This window comes from Myotis yumanensis, unplaced genomic scaffold (assembly GCF_028538775.1).
Source record: "Myotis yumanensis isolate MYYU_CA2020_CCGP unplaced genomic scaffold, mMyoYum1.0.hap1 SCAF_7, whole genome shotgun sequence".
Lineage (NCBI taxonomy): Eukaryota > Metazoa > Chordata > Mammalia > Chiroptera > Vespertilionidae > Myotis > Myotis yumanensis.
In genome coordinates, this window is record NW_027223758.1 from 54,115,421 (window position 1) to 54,137,746 (window position 22,326).

General features: G+C 52.9%; 1 protein-coding gene across 1 annotated transcript in view; it reads left to right on the forward strand.

Annotated features, from left to right (window-relative positions):
* The window catches only part of NFATC1 (nuclear factor of activated T cells 1), a 95,900-nt gene extending 92,211 nt beyond the window's left edge, over positions 1-3,689 (forward strand). Inside the window, 1 exon segment of the mRNA XM_070420489.1 lies at positions 1,729-3,689. Within this exon segment, the coding sequence (XP_070276590.1) occupies positions 1,729-1,778 (50 nt within the window). The 3' untranslated portion in view covers positions 1,779-3,689.
* Positions 3,690-22,326: the final 18,637 nt, after the last annotated feature.

The window sequence follows — 22,326 nt, forward strand, 5'->3', positions numbered from 1 at the left end:
GTGCTGCAGAAATAGGCATGGTGCCGCAGTGTCGTGTTGTAGTAACTTGTCTCTCACCTCACCAGGGACTAGCTTTCTGCCCACAAGACCAATGTCTTTCTAGGTATGTTCCACACACTCTCTTGGTGTGAGACAGCCTCCCTGCAGTAAGCCTTCTACTTACCCAGACACACCCTGTAGAAACTCAACATTGGTGATTTTTCTTTGTCAAAATGTCCTTTGATGTGGCAATGTCCTACCAAATAACAAATGGACGTGTGTCCTAAAGAAGAAAGAGCGTAACAAGTGAAATGGGAAAGAATGGGACATCGCCTGCACGTCCCGGGCCCCTGTCTGTGCTTCAGCAAGCATCTCGGCCCAGAGGTCACTGGGGGCAGATGCCTGGGAGGATGAGGAGAAAGCTGCCTGAGCCTGACGGACATGGCAGAGCTGCCCTCCCTTCTCCACTGTGCCCAGGACTGTGGCGGAAAAGCCACCTGCAGCTAAGGAGCCGCCTCGTGCACGCTCTCGGCAAGTGTTGTCCTGATATCTGCTCTGAGCCCTGGGGTCCATGTTGCCCCAGCGGCAGCTGTGACGAGCCCTAGGAGAGGGTGAGTCCCTCCCAGTGTGTCCCCGTCACTGGTTCGCCATCTTCAGAGGAGTTGCGGCATGTCACGTCCCTGTCTCAGGCTGGGCCCCGCTGTGTCCTCTGCGGGCAGCCGGCTGGAGCCCCTCATCCAGGCCACAGGTGGGCTCGGGCAGAGGGTGGACACCATGGCCCTGGGTCCCAGCCAGGCCACACCTGTGGGAAGAGCCAGGGTTTGAAGTTTGCGGCTCGGGTTCCTGCCAGTGAGTTCTGTTATCAGGTCCCATGACACAATTCCTGGTTCCCCCAACTGTGTTTTATTATTGTTATTCTTTAAAATAGTTGGGGGGGGGGGGGGCGGTGGATGTTGAAAGGGAATTTAGGGAAGGGAGTGGGGGAGATGAAATGTGCACCAACTAATTGCTCAGGAAGCCACCCTCGGATAGGCCGGGGCCTTTGCAGAAACACATGGAGTTTATCTGGGCAACAGAGGGAAACCTGGCAGTTCCATGACGTGAGCGCGAGCTCCCCACCGCCCAGTTCTGTCAGGAAAGTGACCGTGGTGACACCTCCCTGGTGACATTTCCCCTATCTGGGTGCCCATCGGTGGTGGAGGGAGGGGTGTTGTGCAGCTCACTCTCGATGGCCTTTGCTCATTTCCTCTCTGGCTGCCAAAAATCACAGGCTGATAGCGGCCGTGGACAAGGAACCAGAGACGAGACCCCAGAGAGGGGGCTCCTGCTGCCGGTGCCGGCCCCTCTCCGACTTGGCGATGAGGCCGAGGGGTGGTCAGCGAGCGTGGACTTCCAGAGGTGCTTCCACGTGGGTGCCAATGGTTGGTTTTGCAAACCCACGGACACCTCGGTGGTGCTTTCCTGCCGGGAGAAGGTGCACTCGGGACCTGGGGAGCCCCTGGTGCACCACGAGCAGTAACTGCACCGCCACCGGCGCCTGAGTCACGGCAGCCAGGTCCTGGGCAGCCGCACTGCTGGCTCAGCACACCTTGCGGACGTGGCAAGAGTCAGGAGGGGAGCCAGTTCCTTTCTCACAGGCTGCACTTAACATCCTGAAAGCGTGGCTGATGGAATTGCTGGTTATTTACATACGGTTCCATGCAGAGTGGTGGTCTCCTAATGCGTTCTCTTATTTCTGTTTTCTTGCAGTAAATGAAATAATACGGAACGACCTCTCCAGCACCAGCACCCATTCGTAGTTGGCAACATCGGGACTCACTCAGGAGCCACATGGTGCCGATGGGTGACAGTGGAGGTTCAGCATCCAGACTTCTGACTAAATAAACTGAGCACACCTGGTACCACTCAGAACTTCCGACTTACTGAAGATGTGTTATACGTACAAAGAAGTAGCTCTTTAACAGGAAGGAAGGAAGGAAGGAAGGAAGGAAGGAAGGAAGGAAGGAAGGAAGGAAGGAAGGAGGGATGGAAGGAAGGAAGGAAGGAAGGAAGGAAGGAAGGAAGGAAGGAAGGAAGGAAGGAAGGAAGGAGGGAAGGAGGGAAGGAAGGGTCACTCCATCTGCTGAAGGAAAAGTCATCTCAAGAAGAAAATAAAGGGGTGGGGTGAGTGTAGGAGACAGACTGTGTGACGGCACCCCCATGGGAGTGACCCCTGTGGCACCTGACCCCAGTGCACCCTCGGGCACCCCTGGATTTCAGTACTGGAAGTGCCTTATTTAATCCAACCACAGCATCAGGGCATCTTAGACGTAAGCATTAAACTTGCTACCAGGAGAGTATTTATTGGAGCAAAGCTATAAAAACATTTCATCAAGAGGCTTTATCAAACTTTGCAAAAAGCAGGAGAACACTGGCAAGCTAGGCATTTGTGAGGAAAACTGAACGTGCGTTCCCTACTTTATTTCAGCTTCTCCTGGGCGGCTGTGCTATGTGATTTTGTTGCCTTACTCAGTGCATTTTAGGGATCTTCCAGAGTTTCATCTCAGCTCTTTCATAATACCCTTCCCTCCCCTGTGTTACTAAAACCATAGGCTGGTTCATTGTAGCATGCTAGGATTTCGTTTTTAATCTGGCTTCGACATTAGCACAAGTAGGTTGAATAGCAGAAGATAGGTTACTGGACAAGAAAAGAAATCTGTCACAGGACAGGTCTTGCATTTGCATGTATGTACATATATAGGCACATATTTATGTATAAATAATAAATAATAGGTGGTCTTCGGTCTTCGCCCAGCAAGGGCTTCTGCGCCAGCAATAACCAGTATCAAACCTGGCTCTTCAGCTACTCCCACTGGGCCCGTCACCCCCGACAGGCCTGCGTTTTTCTCGTCTCGTGCAGATAACCGAGCACTTTAGGAGCCGGGGGAGGTGCGCTCAGAACACCCTGTGTTACCACATGGCAAAATTGGAAAGTTACTGTAAATAACATTATGAAGGGAGTGTAATATATTTGTTCGGCTATAAGCTTATTATTTCACAGAAGCCTTATAACTCTGCTTCATGTAAGAACACGATTACCAAAAACGTTTTGATATGCAGCGATTGTAGTAGGTTTCAGACTAGTTACTGTTAACAGATAGGGTAGTGTAAGCTTTACTACTGCATTTTGTACCGTTAACAGCTTCTTACACATTACTCCTAGCCACAATTTATTGTTTCACATAACCAAAAAAAAAAAAAAAAAAAAAGCATGGTTTAATTAAAACATGTTTAACCTGATACTTGTGCCTTAGGAAGTTATGCCCCCTCCTGGAACCTGCCTGAACTGCAGCCGCGAGTGCAGGCTGTAGGTCGTCATTGAACCTAACGTGACGGTGGAGACTCTCCCACCGAAAAAGTTATTTTTAAAATGTTCTTCTGTATGAGTATGTCTTACTTTTTTAACTCAACGAACATCGGAAAGCCACATTGGTCACATTTGCACATCTCGGTGAAGAACCGAAGATGTGTGGCTACGTGTACATACACACGGTCCTGTCCCCGCAGGCGCCCCTCCTGCCTGTGACCTCGAACCCGCCTCGTGTGTGGCATCGTAGACTTGCATGAAACACTTCTGATGGATGTCATGTGGAAAGGGAATGTTTGATGTTTGCGTCCGCTATCTCTGTAGTTAGGAAATAGACCCAATAAAGCAACACTTTCTCGCTGGACACTCCGGGCTGAGGGTGAGTCATTCCCGAGTGGAAAGTCTGCCTCGTCGGGAAGCATGTTCGCTGCTGCAGGGACTTGTACCTGTGAGAAGGGCTTTGTGTCGTGGAGATGCGCCGATACGATCGTTGCGCCTGGAGGTGCGTCTTGCCAACAGAGCTCCTCTCTCTTCCTTCTGTGTTTCAAGGGAGCCCTGTGGACGTGGGCGGACGTGGAGCCAGCTGCTGCGAGCACGGCATCCAGGCCGTGTGGGGGAGGGAGCGTTCGCTCCTGCCAAATATCTGTGCTCAGAGAAAAAGCCTGGGTGAGGCCGTGGCCACACACATACCCGCGTGCCATTTGGCCATTGTTCCAGCAAGACGGTGTGTGTGGTGTGTGCGTAAACTCGGCCCCTTCCACTCGCTCCTGAAGCTACCCCTCTCCCCACCCAGATCTCCCCATCAGCTCTGGTGGGAAGCCAGCCTCTGTCGTTCATAAGTCAAGTGTGAAACCTAGAGCTTCTGGTAGTTATTATTTTAAATGGTCAGAAACAATATTTGCTTCTAGGACATGTCTAATGCAAGTATGCCTGTCTCCTTTGCTAAGAGGGTTACAGATGGAGACCAGCCCTGGGGGACCCTCATCCCCAAACACAGCGCCCATCCCACCAGGTTTCCGCGCTGTGCTTGAAGGAAGCCACACAACCCACAGGGAGCTCATGGGGGTGAAGGGGACCCAGAGGAGGGTCTGGTGGCCACAGGGGGAGAAAGAGGACCCGGCTCTTCTGGAATAGGAAGTGCCCTTGAGACCTAGAAGTGTCACAAGTCGGGGCCTGGCACAGACTTGGAATGCTGGGCCCATAGGGTATCCAAGAGCCCCTGTTACAGAGGGAATTGGGGCCCCCACACGCCTCCTGAGAGCAGGCTGTCTGGGTCGGAGAATGAGGCTTGTCCCTGAAGAAGACACTGGAATCTCTTAGTTCCAAAGTGAGTTTTTATAAACTGGTTTCCCCCTTATTGCCAACAAAACAATTTCATATTCCAGAAATAAAAATATAAATCTATGAAATGATGGTGGTTTCTCCTAGGTTGGTTTTGAGTAATACGGAGATACATCTAGGCGCTCATTTCCAGCAGCAAGCTGATAGGTTTTGCCCTCATGCTTGCAGACCAAACGAAGACTGTGTTTTTCTGGGAAGCTGGCCCACCCTCTGGAGCATTGGGTCACTTGCCTCTCATGGTCCTCGGTGATGGAGACCATGCGGGAACCTGAACACAGGCACCTCCCCCAGAGCCTGGAGCCATGTGCCCAGGACGCTGGTGATGCTCACCCCGCTTCACCCTCACACCCCTCGGCCCCGAAACTCCAGCTCTTCCCGAGTCTGAGACTATGGGGCATGAAAAACATCCTGACCAACATCAAATTTCTCTTGTCACCAAGTGCAGCCTAAGCAAACATCTGGGAGTTTGAGCACCCTCTCCGCCTCAAGGGTGTCTCCTCATCTGAGCAGTCGAAGTCCCCAGCTGGTTGGACAACTTTCCACAGTGCCCACCCCTACTTTAGGGAGGGACCCTCTCAAAACCAGCTGCTTCTGCTAATCCTGTGACATTGCCTTCTGTGTCCCAACCAGCGAAGTCACAAGGAGAGTGTCTGTGCAACTCTAATTAAATATTCCTTTGGAAACGTGTTCCGTTTGGTTGGTGTGTTTGGAGAGAAGACATAGCAGGAAGAAAGACAGGAGAGGCTGAAGCTGAGATGGGGGGCCTCTGTGTGGGAGGGGTCCTTGCTCAGTGGTTGTTGTTGTTTTAATTAAGGTAAAGCCCTGGCTGGTGTTCTCAGTGGCTAGAGCGTCAGCCTGTGCACCAAAGGGTCATGGTTCGATTTCCAGTCAAGGGCGCTGACCCAGGTGGCAGGTTCCATCCCCAGCACCAGTCAGGGCACATCTTGGAGGCAACCAATTGATGTGTCTCTCTCACGTTGATGTTCCTCTCTGTCTCTCCCCCACCCCCTCCCACTCTCTGAAAATCAATGGGAAAAATATCCTCAGGTGAGGATTAACAACAACAAAGATTAAGGTAAAAATTCACATAAGATGAAATTAACCATTTAAAAGTGGAATTTAGTGCATTCACAATGTTGTATAACCACCAACTCTACCTAGTTCCAAAATATTTCCATCCCCCAGAAGGAACCCCTGTACCTCTCACTCCCCAGGCCCCTGGGAACCACTGTTAACTGTGTTTCTGTGGATTTGCACATTCGAGGTGCTTTGTATCCGTGGAATCGTACAATGTGCAGCCTTTGCGACCGGCTCCTTTCACTGATCCTCGTGGTTTCAAGGTTCATCCCCATCATAGCATGTATCAGAGCTTCATGCCTTCTTGTGGCCGAATGCCCTTCCACTGTATGTTAACCCACAGTTTGTCTATTCATCGTCCAGGGACATTGGGGGGTGTCCCCTGTTTGGCTGGTGTGAGCAGTGCTGCTGCGAGCATTCGTTACAAATCTTTATTCGAGTCCCTGTGTCCAATTCTTTGGGTACATCCCGGGGCGGGGGTTGCTGGGGAATACGGTAATTGTGTGTGTTACTTTTTGAAGAACTGTTTTTCCTTGCTCGGTGCCTGAATTATGCATCCCTAAGACAGACACTGGATCGCTAACCTAATTTGGAATCACATATGTGAAGCACATCATATTTATAATTCTTTATGCCAAAATAATTAACTTAGCTATCAAATGACTAAATGCTCCTTTGCACCCAAGCAGAAAGCAGCCCTCGCTCACGCCTGCTCTGCTCCTGCTGGGCCCCGCCTGCCCTGGGCTCTGCCAGGACGTGGGGCCTCGGCTCGCAGCGTCTGACTCATTCAGCTGGTGCCAACGGAGCCTAAGTTACATAGTTTTATTTTATTTGCACAGACAAATTAAAATAGCGGAGCAAAGAGCCTCGGCAAAGACCGTCCGTGCTGTGAGAAGTGGGCGCAGCGAGACGTTAGGTGACGAAGCCACGGCAGGGCTCGCACCGCCTCCGCTCAGGGTGCAGCTCGGCCCCGACATTTCTGCACAGAAAGCCGAAAAGCCGCGCCATGTGATCTTCAGACAGTGGTCGTTTCCCACTTGACCGTTGTATCTATGACCAAATGTTGCAGCTTCCACACAGCCCGAACGCGGCTGCAGCTTCCTGTATAGAGTGGAACCGTCTGAGCACTGCTGGCCCCTGTAGCCACTCCTCTTCTTTCCAAAAAGGAGGAGAAAAAGTACTAATGAGACTCTATTTGGGGTGAAAGTGTAAGTCACATCTGGGAAGAGGGGACTGGGCGATCTGAGCCACGTCCTCCGTCACGTTGAGGTTTCTGCTGCGTCCTGGCCTGTCCTGGGTGGGGGACTATCCCCAGGGCTTGTTCCCCTGCTGCTCTTCCCTCCGGTGTCCACCACTGTCCACACTTGTCTCCAGATTTGGTCCTGAGGGCCTGCTGCTCACACACTTCTGTCCTCTGCTCCCGCCGCCATCCGTTCCTGTCAAACACCTGCCTCCCCTGCCTGTTCCTGCTTTAAGGAGTGAATCGTCTTGTGAGAGGTTTAAATGATGCACATTATAAATATTCCACATTTCCCTGGGTCCTGCTCCCCAGCACCAGCCAGCCCTGCGCGGGTCGGGACTTCCTTCGACGTCTTGCACAGTGCCGGTCTGGTGGTGGGGAGTTATTGCAGTTTTTGTATGTTTGAAAAAGCCTTTGTTTTGTCTGTGGGGTTTTTTACTTTTTATTTAAAAATAATTACAGATTCACAAGAAGTTACCAAAATATGCACATGGAGGTTCCACTTAACCTTCATATTTCCCCCAAAACAAAAAATGGACATGGGTACAATTTACAGGCGTTACTCAGGTTTCACGAGTTTTACATGCACATGTATGTGTGCACATGTGTGTGTGGTTCTATTCAGTTTCCTCACGTGTAGATGCCTGTCACCACCACCAGAATCGAGACAGAAATGCTCCATCGCGCCGCTCTGGACACACCGCACCCCTCCGCCCCCACACGTGGCCGCCACAGCTACATCCTGTTATCTCATGAATGGAACAGCGCAGCCTGTGGCCAGACGGGCTTTATCTACACAGCGTGCTTCCCCTGAGAGTCACCAGGTTGTAGAGAGCACCATGGCTATTCCTGGTCATTGCTCAGCCATGCGCCATAGTGAGCACGGACCTCCGTTTCTCTAACTCTTCACCCACGGAAGGGCAACTGGGTCCCCCAGTCTCTTGCCTGCTATGAATAAAGCTGCCGTGAACACTGTGCACATAACTTTTCATCTTAGGTTTTGGTGGACATAAGTTTCCATTTTTCCAGAATGAAGGCCCCGACAGGTAACGGTGCTGGGCATTCTCACGTGCTTGTGCGTTCGGGGATCCTCTTTGGTGAAGGTCTCTTGCTGGTTTTTGCTCATTTCCAATGGATTGTTTTGTCTTTTTTTCTGTCATGTTTCAAGAGTTCTGTGTATATTCTTGAAGTCCTCTGTCAGGTGGGTGGTTTGCAAACATCTCCTCCCGGTCTGTCGCTTTCGGCCTCTTACGAGGATCTTTAGGAAAGGAAAGCTTTAGTTTTGAAGAAGCCACATTTGTCAGTTTTCCCTTTCGTAGGGTGTGCCCTGGGGGTCAGGCCTAAGACCTTTTTCACCCAGCCCTCGTCCTGAACAGTTCCTGCTACGTGTGTTCCTAAATATTTTTTAGGTTTGTGTCTTACGTTTAAGCCACAATCCATTTTGAACAAATTGATTGTCTAAGGTGTGAAGCTCGGGTCTGGCTTCTCTTCCCCCTCGTGTGTCCAAGGGCTCCTCTCCACGCCTCTGCTTCTAACATATTGGTGGGGTCTCCGTCTGGGTCTCTGTTCTAATCGCCGGTCTTTGTGTCAGGCCCTCTGCCAGCCCTCGCTGCCACATGGCTGGCTCTGAAGTCCTGAAATCGTCTCTACTGGTTCTTCTCGGTGTGTGCATCTCCAAAATTGTGTGGCTGTTCTGGGCCTTGTCTTTCCATGTAAATTTTAGAATAAACTTGTCTATGTCTATAGGAAGCCTTGCTGGGCTGTTGATAGGAATTCTGTTGAGCCTATAGATCAATTTGGGGAGTTTCAACATGTTTTTTATGTTGAATCTTCCAACCCACAAATATGGTATATCTTTCAGGTATTTTTAAATTCTTTTCTATCCTTATTACAAGCTTTTCTATTTCTTCCATCTGCATTTTTTTTATTTTCAGCTTTACTAGGTTTACACCTTTGTACTTAATTCTCTCTGCATCAATTATGAATGATATTATGTTTTAATCTGCTTTCCCATGTGTTCAGTGTTGGTATATTGCAATGTGACCCTTTATGCCATGACCTTGCTGATTTCACTTATTAGTTCTAAGAGTTTTTTGGTAGGTTCTTTGGGATTTTTCTATGTAGACAATGATGGCATCTGCAAATAGGGATGTTTTTATTTCTTCCTTTCCACTACATATGCCTTTCACTTATTTTTCTTGCTTTATTGCACTGGTGAGAACTTCATCGCTATGTTGAATAGGAGCGGTGAGAGTGGGCGTCCTTATCTTGTTCCAGTCTTAGGGCGAAAGCACTCAGTCTTCCCCCATTCCGTGTGATACTGGATTCTGTGGCTGTTCTTCACCACGCTGAGGAAGTCCTGTCCCCTGTTCCTACTTTGCTGAGAGGTTTTACCATATACAGGTGAGAGATTTTGTCCATGTTTTTCCCGTGAGTTGATATGATGTGATTTTTCTTCTTCAGCCCATTGATATGCTGGTTTATGTTCACTTTCATTTCTGAAAGATATTTTTATGGCTGTAGAATTCTCAGTTCATTTTCCCCCCCTTCGGGTACTTTGAAGATGTTCCACCATCTTCCAGTTCGCATTGCCTTTGATAAGAATCCTGCCATCATCCTTACCACGTTCTTAGCATAGATAATGTGTGCTTTTTCCGACTGCTTTTACGAGCTTTCTCTTTATCACTTGTTGTAAGCAATTTGATTATGGAATTCAGTGTAATTTCCTTCATGTCTCTTGGGGTTTGTTGAGCCTCACAGATGAGTGGGTTTATAGTTTTCATCAAATGTGGAAAATTTCAGCCAATATCTCTTCCACTGTTTCTGCCCTTCTCCAGTGGCTCCAATCAGACATACTGTATATTAGGCTGTGTGAAGTTGGCCCACCGCTCACTAACGCTCTGTTATTTCAGACTGTTTCTCTCTGTGTTTTATTTTACATAGCTTCTAGTGCTATGTATTCAAGTTTAGTAATTTTTCTTTTCTGCAGCATGAAATCTGCTGTTAATCTAGTGTTAATCTAGTTGACTCCAACACCATAGTTTCCACTCTAGAGGCTTGGTTTCGGTATTGCTTGAAAATATCTTGTGCCCAGTCTTTCCTCTGACTTCCTGAATGTGTGGGAGACAAGTTAATAACTGTTTTAATAATATTCGTGTTTGCTATTCTAGCTTCCATTTAACTTTATTTTTTTGATTGAGATTGTCCATCTCATGGTGGGTTGTTTTCTCCTGCTCCTTTGTATGCCTGTTAAATTTTGATCAGATGTCGGACATCGTGAATTTTACCTCACTCAGTGCTGGATTTGTTTTGTATTCTTATACGTGCTTGGGTGTTGTTCTTGGAAAGTGTTGGATCCTTTGGGTCTTCTTGGTTTTAAGCTTTGTTAGGTGGAAACAGCACAGCATTTAGTCTTGGACTAACTTTTCCCACTATTAGGGGAAACCCTTTGAGCACACCACGTGATGCCACTCTGGGTGGGCCTCTCGTGAGGTCCAAGTATTGCTCCCTTGAACCCTTCCCAGTGGTTCTTTGCCTGCCTTGAAGGGACTCCACTGTGCACTTGCTACTGGTACTCAGCTGATCACTTGGGAGGAACCCTCTGCAGAGCTCCGAGCTCTCCTCAGAGCAGCCCTCTATCCAGTAATGACCCTGACGCTTCCTGCTGCCTCAGCCGCCCTGTGCTCCCAGCTCCTCTTCAAGGCTGCGGGCCAGCACCAGGATCTGCCCGGCACCCGCCCCTCTGCAGGGGCTGGAAACCCTCTCCAGGCCCTAAGCTGGGGCAGCCACAGTGCTCACCTTGTTTGTTTCCCCTCTCAGCGATCACTGTTCTTTGTTGCCTGATGTCTAATGTCTAACACATGTTTCTTATACTTTTTCCATTTTTTACTTGTTTTGGTGGGAGGGTAAATCTGGTCCCTGTTAGTTCATTTTGGCTGGAAGCAGACGTTCTGATGCTTGATTTTTCAAAGGTTCTCTGGTAGGCCAAATTTTAGTCAGAGAGGCAGTCAATCTTCCATTTTCCCTGCATTTCATATCACACAACAATAATGCTATTCACAGGAAAGCGGCATGTCTGGCCAAGAGAGCGCTCGTGATCACCAGATATGCCTTGGGGCCCCATATAATTTTAATCGGAAGGGAAAGCATCAAACAGAGGCTGAAAAACAGCTTTCGCTGCCAAATATGCTCTTTTACCTGGAGGAAGAACAAAAGAATCCTGGGGGAAGAGACACGGGTGTTCATGGCTTTTAAAAAAGCCTCAGAAAGCAATGGGGCCCTGGGGTCCTGTGGACCCTGTGACAGGAAGTCTGTGCGGAGCTCCTCGCTGTGCTGGCCGCTGGCTTCTGCCCCGCCACCGACCCAGCTGCTGTCATCGGGACCCGGCTCAGAGGCGCCGGGCTCCAGGCTGCGGCCCCTCAAAGGTGAAGCCGCCTCACAGGGACGGCGCTGCCACCGCATGCAGGTGACGTGGACCAAGACTAACCGTGGACTGCCACACATTTAGTTTGTACCCAGAAAGTGAAGATGGCTGCGTTTCATGGGTGTGTCTGCCTACTGTGTTTTCATGTACTGTACCTGGAACACCTATTCACCAAGACTCCCTTACCTTGGAATTTGAAATGATTGGACATTGATGATAGGTACCCGATTCAAGTTCACTTTTAGGCTTTCTAGTGAGAAAGGGGTCTGCCGAGCGGAAAGCAAGAATGCAGGCCCGCTCTGACAGAAACAGCAGTGAGGGCGCGGGGACATTCATGGCTTGCATGCAAATAAGGCTGCTAATTACGGGATTTTTCATATCCATTGAAGTAGGCCCGGTGGGACTTCAACATGGAAGTATACTATTAGCAATTAGTTCCTGTAACTACATGTACTCGAAAGGAATAAAGCAAATTTTTAAAAAAGTATACCCTCTAATCCAAACTCTTCACAAATTGAGACTCAATTTAAATAATAACAGTACAGAGCTCAATGCAGAGTTCAGCTACAGTTTTCAAAGCATTTTTCAAAGGTGCTCTACCTCCAAGCAACCTGTGAGGGAGACGAGGCAACTCAAACCCCCAATCTACAGGTGAAGCTACTGAGACTCTGGGGGGAGAGGTGCCTCAGAGTTAGCTTGTATGGTTACAGGGCTTCCTCATGGTGCTACTGCTTTGAGGAGAGAGAACCTGACATCCACCCACCCATCCACCCGTCCGTCCATCCCGTGAGCTGACATGTTTTGCGCACATTCTGTCCCTTGCATCTCAGCACACAGCTGACACTGCGATGCCATTGACATTTACAGTGTAGTGTGTGGCCCAGCAAGACCTTGGAGCACAGGGTTTGGGCAGGCGACCCGGGGAGCAGTTCTGCCCAGTGCTCAATCTGTCCTGACAGCTCCATTAATCTGACTTATCCACATCCTGCCTGAGGCACAGTCAACGGAGGCAGCGCTGAAGGTGGGACCTGAGCCTCGGAGGGGAGGGGCCCGGACAGCCCGGGATGGAGAGTCAGGATTTGGCTGTCTCGGGAAGCCCTCGTCCCTCTCCCTGTCCCTGCAGGCTGCCCTGGCTGCAGGGCCCCCAGAGTTTGCTCTGCACCCCTCCTCACTCCCTCCCTCCCAGGCTCCATGACCCTCGTTGCTGGGAGTCAGGGCCCCTCCTGTGGGGCCTGGATTCAAGCTCCTTTGCATCTGTTGGTTGTCGTTTCCTGGCAGAAGAGAATCCCATCCTGGGGCAGCTGACCCCACAGTTGGACCCGTTTCTGTCTCTGTGTCCCTTTCGTCAGGCCCCTCACCGGGCCATCCCTCCCATCCTGGATGTTGATGACAGAGGGCCCGGTATTCCCCTTGGCATGGGTTTCCTGATTATTCTTGGAGTCAGAGCAAAGCGGATGATGGAGGCAACACCTCTGGGTCCCTCTGACCTCGGTGCCCCTGCCTGGAACTTCTGTGCGGCAGGAGCCGGCCAGATGCCGGGGCCTGCGGGAGGGGCTCGCGGGTGTGGCACTCTGGGCGACTCCATCACGCTGCACACGCAGGACACGGACACGTGCTCTGTTTGTGCAGGGGATTCGGGTGCCAGGCTGAGGAGACGGCAGGGGTCCGGGTGACAGGGAAGGAAACTGAGAAAATCAAACTCCTGTTTTCCCACATCCGGGGTTTTAGCCCGAGTTCCAGCTGTGGCCCTTTAACTACTTCTAAGTTTTCTTTGTTGTCAGGTGCGACACTACAATGCCCAGAAGCCATGTCGGTGGGTGGGTCCCAAACCGACAGCTGTGCCGTGATGTGGCGTGTTACCGGCTGTCCCGTGCAGGGGCTGGGGAGGGACCGCCAATGGAGACGGGGGAGCATTTCTCAGGCGCTGGGCCTGTGGAGGTGGCCGCCTGGGGTGGTCAGGAGTGGGAGCCAGACTTTCCTGAAGCCACAGTGGAGAGAGGGGGGACGCTGGGGTCAGGGCGCTTGGGGCCGCATGGTGGGAGCAGTGTGTGAGGACAGAGCAGTGGGAGCACTGTGCGCCCCCCCCACCCCTGCCCAGCCAGCTCTGCTCCTCGGCCTCACAAGACAGCCTGAGACCCAGCCCGGGGCCCAGGACCTCATCATCACCCTCCTGCTGCACACCCTGATGTGGTCCCCTCAGGAGGGCAGTTTACTCACAACCCAGCTAAGGGTCAGATGGGCTCCTGGGGGGCTGGGGAGAGGAGCAGACCTCGGCGGCACCGAGGGTCGTGGCACTGACCTCGAGTTCTGCCCACCTCGTCCTCACACCCCAAGCCCCGGTCTGGGCTCTGGGCTCCCGAGTCATGGTGTCCTCCTTGACCCTGGGTCCTCCCCACCTCTGGCCCGGAGTCCCGACGCCCACCTGGAGGAGGCGGCATGGTTTATTTCACTGAGTGTTGGCTCTGCTCTGCCTTTTGTTGGTCGCCGAATTTCCTGCTATTCCTCAGCACCTCCTGTTGGGACCTGCCCAGGAACTTTGGCACGTTGGTTCCAATTAGCACGATTGTAACCCCTGTAGGCACACGAGGCCCCCACTTCCCTGGCTTACCTCACAGCCAGGTGCCTTGTAGGGCTGTGAAGGGCAGTAGAAAAAAAAAGAAGGAAAGTGGCAGAGAAAAGAGGCGAAGATGGAGGGATTCATTCTCCAAGTTCCTGGGAGTGCCGGAGGGAAGACCCCCACCCTGGCGGCTTGAGCAACAGAAATGGGTCCTCTCATGGCTCTGGGCCAGGCCTCCCCACTCCGGTGGCTGCCTCAGATCTCGGGGTTCCCTGAGCTCTGCCTCTACCTCCAAGTGGCCCCCTGTGTGCCTGTCTGCAAACCTCCCCCTTTCGTAAGGACAGCGCTGCATTGGAGGAGGGTCCCGGACCCCGAATCACACCTGCAGCAACCCGCCTGCACTCTGAGACCCTGGGGTAGGAGGACTTCAAGGTTTGCTTTTAGGGAACACAATTCAACCCTGGACAGTGGTCTGCGATTGGCTTGCTGAGCCTGATCCCCTTGCCGATGCCAGTCAGTCACACGCAAGATCCCAGGCTGGCCCCTGCCCCTCCCGGAGATTTGGCCGTGGCTGCCCTGCTGCCCCTCCTGGCCGGGAACTCCCACTAAGAGCTCGCTGACCTCTGTGCAGGGCAGTCCCAGCTTCCCTGCGGCCTCCTCTCCCATTCACCTTCCTTCCTTTCTCTCTGAATCATCCAGACCAGATCTATTCACACTTTTCTTGGTGACAATCGAGACTTAGTTAACATGATAGATTGAAACCACTGTAGGAAATTACAAAAACAAAAGCTGGCCTGCTGTTGGTCCCTGGATGCCACCTGAGCTGGGCCTGTACCCCCTGCCACTCATGGGATCAGAGGGTGTGGAGGCAGAGCCTGTTTGGGGACTGGCTGTCCGTGTCCAGCACTGGCCGCTCTGTGCTGAGACCCTGCAGCTCGAGTCTCCGGCTCTGTTCCTGGCAGCCAGTCCTTCCTCGATAGCCCGCGGCACAGCGGAAGCACAGGCCCTGCTCCGTGGTTTTAAGCCCTCTCCTGTGCTTCCCCTGGAAAGCGCTGTCCAATGTGTCCACAACCCTGGACAGACCTGCCGCCCTCAGCTCCCCTGGGGGCTCAGGGCCGGGTAGAGGCGATAGCCTGAGAATACAGCTTCTGCCCCGGCTGCCGGAGTCCCGCAGCCAAGACCTCAACACCTCAGACTGGATTCACCTGCGATGCTGGCCAGTAACTATTCGTGTAGGTCTCGGCATTGCCCGCAGTGTCACCATGCCTGGATCACAGGCCCAATGACCCTGCCTGTCTGCCCACAGAGCCCCTCAGCGCCCACCCCAGGTCACGAGTCCTGAAGAGCAGTGCCCGTGACTCAGTGGGTAGGAATGTGTTGTTTGGCGTTTGCTCCCGAGAGCAAAGCTGGCATCGAGTCTGGGAGCCGTCCTGCGTGTGTGCGCTGTGGCCGGGCAGGCCCTACTGCTGTCCTCTGGCTCTGAGCAGAGGGTGGTGAGCGGGGAGGAGGGACCTGGAGCCTCGCCGAGGGGTTGAGAACAGCAGGCGGGCCCCAGGTGAGCCCAGGGCCTTGGGACCTGGTCCTCGAGGGCTTGTGGAGGAGATGCTTTCACAGCTTTAGCAGCACCTGGGAAATGGGAGCAAGACGTGGACATTCATGGTACATTCACTAAACGGGAAGTTAGAAGAATGAAGCCCTAAAGCTGCCTCCTGTTTGCTGGGGCCTCGTTTCTGTGGGCCACACACCTGGGAGACACCAGCAGTGGAGCCCAGCACACCTGGGCGTTGTCGCGGTGACTCATGGAGGGCACCACCTACTGAGTCACTGCATCTGCGTCCACACCTGCCCAGCCTGGGAAACCACTCTCCTAAGCCAATCCAGCCTGACCAGTGTCCCACGGAGACACAAAGAGCCCACAGAAGTTGGCCATGGTGGGTTTTGCCTCCTATGGTGAGGACTCAATGTCTAATTAAACAAGCCATCAGGTGTTACTGATCGCCGAGTGAATGAATGAATAGATGCATAAACCAACAGGTGAATGAATCTGTACCACGAGCCTTATTAGGGTCTGGCCTGAGAAAGGACGGGAAACAGCAGCCCTGGCCTCAGCTCACATCTGAGGGGCTAGGTCAGCCCTGCTAAGCCCTTGGCGCGGACCATGTGACCGTGGTCTCCGTGTTCCCTGGCAGTCACGTTTCATTCCAGTATCTCATCATTATAAGAATTGACATCCTGACTCTGCATCAGATCTGGTCCTAAACCTGAGTCAGGGCCCATATGCCCAGGCCACTTCTCATCCCTGTTCCTTCAGGTGCCTGTGAGCTCTTATTCTGTTCCCTCTGGACGACCAAGACCTCTGGGCCACACTAAGGTGCATGTGACTCATAGCTCCTCAAGTGTCACTACCAGGGAGAATAATTGGATTTCCACAGCCTGCAGACATGCAGAATCACGCCACCCGCTCCCACACCTGCACCCACAGCAGACATCACTGATCAATTAGAATCACAGTGTACTTGCCCGCTGAGCCCGAAGAAACCACAGCTCTCCAATCCATGGACTCGGGCCATGGCTCTCCAGATTATAACCTGTCTTCTTATTCCTATGCGCGGCATCGGCCTCCTCGCTGAGTGAGAGATGCTGCTCGTTTGTTGTCAGAGGGCAACAGAGAACACGAGGCCATTTCGTCTCCAGAGGTTCTTAGGCCGTTTCACTCTGTACAGTTTGGCTTCAAACACCCAGTGAGTCCCAGAGCGAAGCCATATTTACATTCTGAGCCCAGATGGCCGTCCAGGCATTCGGTAAAGTCTTTATAGCACTTTCAAAAGGCGACTGGGGTAGCCTGGGAAGGCTGGCCAAGTTCTCCCTGTAAAGACCTGATGTCTGACAGAGCTTTGCCAAGACCTCCTCTCCCTGAAAAGTTCCTGCCCAGTGGTATCTAACTCAGCCCTCTGAAGTTCTCCAAGATCCCCAGGGGTATTAAAAATTGCTATTTAAACCACACCTTGTTTATCTTCCCGAATGCTAAGTAGTAGATGGAAAGCACAATTCAGGCCCCTGGTTCTCATATAGACTCGGCCACATTTCCTGACCTGTTCCCAGCGTTTGAATCAACAGTCCCTTTGAAGTCGCCATGAGATGGGGTTACACTAAGGATGGGGGCTTCCACACAAGCCCTGCCACCCAGCACTTGGCCATCAGCCTTGAGTCAAGTGCCTTCCTGTCCCTCCCTCGCCTCCTCCTTTTTTGAAAAAAAAAAAAAAAAAAACAGCTATATTATTTCCACTTGGTCCGAGGTGGAGGGAGGTCACCCAGCCCAGTCGTCAGAGTGTGGTCTGCAGGGTGAGTCTCACCGCCTGGTTTGGGGCGTGGTTTCAGGAGGTCATAGTGATGTGGTTGTGCAGGATGCAGACCAGCAGAGCCTGGCTCGGGTCTGCCAGGCTAGGGCTGCTTCACAGAGCCTGGGCGTGACCCCACCCACTGTGACGGCTCTGCACCTGGCCCAAGAGACCCTCCGGGAGCTGCTCAGAGGCCTGCCCTTCTGGGCCAGCTCCTGGGAGGACGGCCCACACCCTTCACATCATCCCAGTGGAAACAGGTCCAGAGAGATGTGGGCCAGGAGGCCACAGATGCGGGTTGGCCAGACGACTGACAGCAGCCTTCCTGCTACAGAGGACAAGTCTTGGGGACCTAAGGACTCATGGGTGGTGACAAGCTGCTAACCACAAAAAGGACGTCACTGGTCCTAGAAGCAGGGGCAGCTGTGACTGGAGAGGAGGTTAGTGGGTTCCTTGGGTCTGTTCCTCCCAATACTGTACAAGCGAGAGGCGGGCTAATGTGACCGCCGGGTGCTGTGGCAAGTGACTTCTAGATGCCTTTTCTCTGCCAGATGGCACAGATGGCACTTGAGGCCACAGCTCTTCCCTGCTGCCATTCTTATAGGGTTGATGTGGCTCGACCTTGACTGACCTTGGCACTCCATTCTCTTGGCCTTGGCTGTCCTCACATGTACAATCAGCGGTCAGACTATGCCATTGCCCAGCTCCTTCTGAACTCAGCGATGGGCAGGGCCTCTCCGGCATATCATCACTCAGGGCCTTTTTAAAACTTAGAGACTTCATCTCACATGAGAAAAACTGTAAACATCTTGGAGCTCCCTAAAAAGTTAACTAAAATTATTTAGAGAATCAAAGTGCAATTAGAAATAGAGCATAACCTTGATTCAAAGGAGTGGGTCAGGTGTTTGGTCCAATCGAAGTTTCTGATTAACTTCATAATTGACTAGAAACCCCTGTTTCTTTTCAATCTTGTTTTAAATTTTTACTAAAATTATATATATCTTGTCCTTCTTAGTAAGTAGATGAAAGCAAATGAACAGAAATGCTTACTTCTAGATTGCTAGATATCTTAGCCTGGATTCCCCAGAGCAGAGCCTGGGATAAAGGGAGTTTGTTAGGACTGTGAACCAAGAGCAGGTGGGATGTTCTGGGGCTGCAAACACTGAACGAGGCCTTAATGCATCAGTTAGGTAACAATGGCTGTGTAACAAATCAACCCAAAACTCAACAGCTCCAAACAGCAAATCTGTTTTATTGCACTGTTTCTGTAGAAGAGGAATACACATGGCTCAGTGGGTTCCTCATGGGCTGTGAGCAAGGTGTGGACGGGCTGCTTCCGACCTCTCCAGGCTCGACAGGGCAGAACCGTGTCCAGGCTGCTCTGATGACATGGCAGGCCTCCCATCCCTGCGGCCGGTGGACAGAGGCCTCGGTTTCTTGCCATCTGGGTCTTTCCAGAAGGCAGATCACGGGGGTGCAGCTGGCAAGAGCAGAGGTGGAGCAAGAGGGAGAGAGTGGGCCACCTTTTGTCACCTAAGCTCTGAGGTGACATCCTGACCCTTTCCCTCTGTTGTATTCATTAGAAGGTGGGACCACTGGGGCCATCTCAGAGCTGCTGCTCTGGTTAACATGCTGGCCACCTGCAAGGTGAGGAGCCGCCTGCAGCATGTGTCAGAGCTGCTCACTCGGCAAATACAGGAGGGACATGTGCCCATCGCTCCCAGCCGCTGGTCAGGACGGTACAGAGGCCTGTGTGTCCCAGGCACACCCTCCTGTGGTTTCAGAGAGGCCCAGGCAGGCAGCAGGCAAGAGGGCTGAGCCCCAGGTGCAATCAGGACTGGAGTTGGTCCACACTGGGGACTCTCAGGGTCCTCGCCCTAAACTCAGTGCTGCTGGTCCAGCCCAGGGCCCTGCAGGCCCCATGCCCAGCCTGGTCCTCAGCAGGTGCTGCAGTGCGGGTGTGCGGGCACCCACGGCTCCCCGGAGCTCCTCTTCTTCTGTATCTGCACGGCCATCACCTCTGCACACCACACACCCTCTGGTCAACCGGTTCCTCCCAACAACTTTTCTTCCCCCGCCTCCTTCGTGGCAAGGATGCCAGTTCTCATCTGTGGACCGGCCGTGTAAGCCTATATCACCTCCTGTTTCCTTCCCCATCCAGCTCTGGCTGAACCTCTGCTGCCCGGCTCCCGCCCACCTTGTCACTAACTCTGCCTGTGACTGGAACTCTGTTCCACTGTGCACAGGTCCTCCCGTGTTTTCCACATTTCCTGGCCTCACACCCTAACAGACAACTGGTTCTTCCCAGGGCATCCCTCCCTGTCACCTCGGCCCCGCCCCTGCCCCTTTGCAAGAGCCTCACCCGGACGCTCAGTCCTGCTCTGCCTCCATCTGCCTTTTCGTGCCTTCATTCCCTTCATGTGGCATTCGCCTCAGCCACGCCCGAAGCAGCACAGCCAATCCTGGGACACGTGACTGCCCAGGAAGACGGTCCCTGTGACCCAGGCTACTGTTCTCAGATGTTCGCACAGGGCCAGGGAGATGTGCTGTGCCGATGGGCATTTGTGGGGCAGTCAGGATGCTGGGTGAGGAAGATGCCCCAACATTGGAGGGGCCCGTATACCCTGTGCTTAAATATTTAAGTGTTTAATCAGCAAACAAATTGTATGAAGTATCTTTCCTCCTACCACCTGAATATGCCTCATAACCACCTGAAAGCCCAGTTTTGAACCTAGAATTCTCCTAGGTAATCAATCCTTCTTCCCAAACCATGGTGCCAGGACTCCTCTGTCTTCCTCGTCCTCCCTCCTCCATGTCGAACCCGTTGCTGCCCTGGCCTCCGAAGGGCATGGCTGGTGCTGGGCAGCCCCATCCCACAGGAGGGAAGCCTCCTGGTGAGAGTGGGGTGCCCTCAGGGTTGTTCCAAGGCTCCCAGGCACAGTGAGAACTTGGGCTGGGCCCCAGGGGGTCAGAGGCACGGATGTCTCAGCGGGTTTTGGGGGTTGGGGTCACTGGCAGGTGTAGACACTTGTGCAAACATCCTCCAAGCTACACACTCATTGTCTGTGCACCTGGTGGTACATTCATTGTGCCAATTTAAGCCCCGGAGCCAGGCAAACTTGGGTTTGAAGTGAGCTCGGCCATTGCTGAGTTCCTGTGTGACATTATTCGAGCTGCTTGACCTCTCTGTGCTTTGGTCTTCTCTCCCGGGGAAGTGGGATGACAGCAGCTCCCATCTCAGATGCTGTTGTGGAGATTCAGTCAGTTACTACTAATCAAGGGCTCGGTGGCCCTGGCCAGGTGTCTCTGTTGGCTGGACGTCGTCCCGTTCACCAAAAAGGTTTCAGGTTCAATCCCTGGCTAGGACACTGCAAGAGGCAACTGATCAATGTTTCTCTCTCTTTCTCTCCCTCCCACTGTCTCTAAAATCAATGAAAAAACATATCCTCAGGTGAGGATTAGAATATATTATCAAGGGCTCAGAGTCCTGACCAGCTCACTGCTCACGGCTTCAGTCACTGGTTACTCATTCTCCCAGGCGGTCAGACTCATTTGCCAGGGTCTGGCACCATCCCCGCCCAGTTGCTCTGTCTTCCCCGTCATGCAGCCATGGCTTTCTTCATGAATCCAAAACCAGGTCCCGGGAAGTGGAGCCTTAGCTGCTGCCGCCGATGGTGCATAAACATTACTGCCAGCTTGGCACTGCCCACAGCTGTGCTCCGCCGCTAACAGGTCAGGCTCCTTGACAGTGTGACGCGACATACAACACGGAGCTTTTATCCTCCCGGCTCCCAAGGAGCTGCCCGCCACTCTCTGCTTCTCGTCCAAAGCACTCTGGATGCTGGGCACCATGGAGACGAAGCAAGCATGACTCGGCCAGACCAGAAGGTCAGACCGGGATCCTCAGGAGTGACCTGGGCACGTGTGGCGGCGATGACAACGGCCCCCAGGTCTCGACCACACATGTCCTCAGCTCTCCTTCGAAGGTGCCGTGGTTGGAAAGGGTGCTCGCACTCACGCTCCACAGCAGCTTCCACAGTGGGTCCTCCTAACGTCTGCATGTTGTTACTTGTGTGGAGCAGCCGTGAAAGGGTCACATAGTGAACACTCGGGAAGCAGGGGTTCTCACTTCCATCAGCCTGGGTGCTGTCTCCTTCCCAGATGCCAGGGGGCAGGGAATGGGGACTCCTCCCCTTGTTGGAAGCCAGCTTCCAGGGGCCCCAGCTGAACATCATGACTTCCCAGAGGTGGGCCTCGAAGACCTCCCGCCCCTCGTCCAGGGTCCAGGGCAGAATGGCATGCGGAGACAACACAAGGACCAGAGCACCCGTCCTCCAGGGGCGGGGGCCTGGGAGTGACAGCGTCCGTCTGAATGTGCTCTTGGCCGGGGGGGACGGGGGGGGTGCCGGGGGGAGGCAGTCCTGGGAAAGGTGGCACTTGAGAAATGACTTTATTTCAAAAACACCACTTGGCCGCCAGCCCCATCCTTGATGGCTCTGACTTGTTCCCATAGTTGGAATTAGAATGCTTTGAGCAAAAACGAACATGCAATGTCATGCGAACGGACTTTCTTTGCCTGAGTCCTCCCCGGACCCTCGGAGTGATTCAGCCCCTCACTCCCTGGGGATGCCTGCCCACCTCCCGTCCTCGGCTCTCTTATCACTGCGTCTGCCATCTCAGTCTCACTGACTTCCTCGTTTCCTTTCCGCCAGCCTCAGTGGTCTGACAAGGACCGGGGCCTCTGACCTCAAGGCGCTGACGGGAGGGAGCACTTCTCGCACAGCGGGGTACCCGTGTGGGCCCTCGGAGAGCGCTGTCCCTGGCACCTCGCATATTCACCGTTGACTCAGCCTTTCCTTCCATCCGGCTCCTGCCCTGTCCTGTGCAGGGACATCGGGGAGCCGGGAACAGTGTGAATCTCAACCCATCTGAGCTGAAGGAGAAAGTCGCCTCCAAGGAGAAGAGGAGGGAAATGTGGAGAAGGAGGGAGCCCACAGAGGGAGGAAGCTGGCCCTGAGCTCCCAG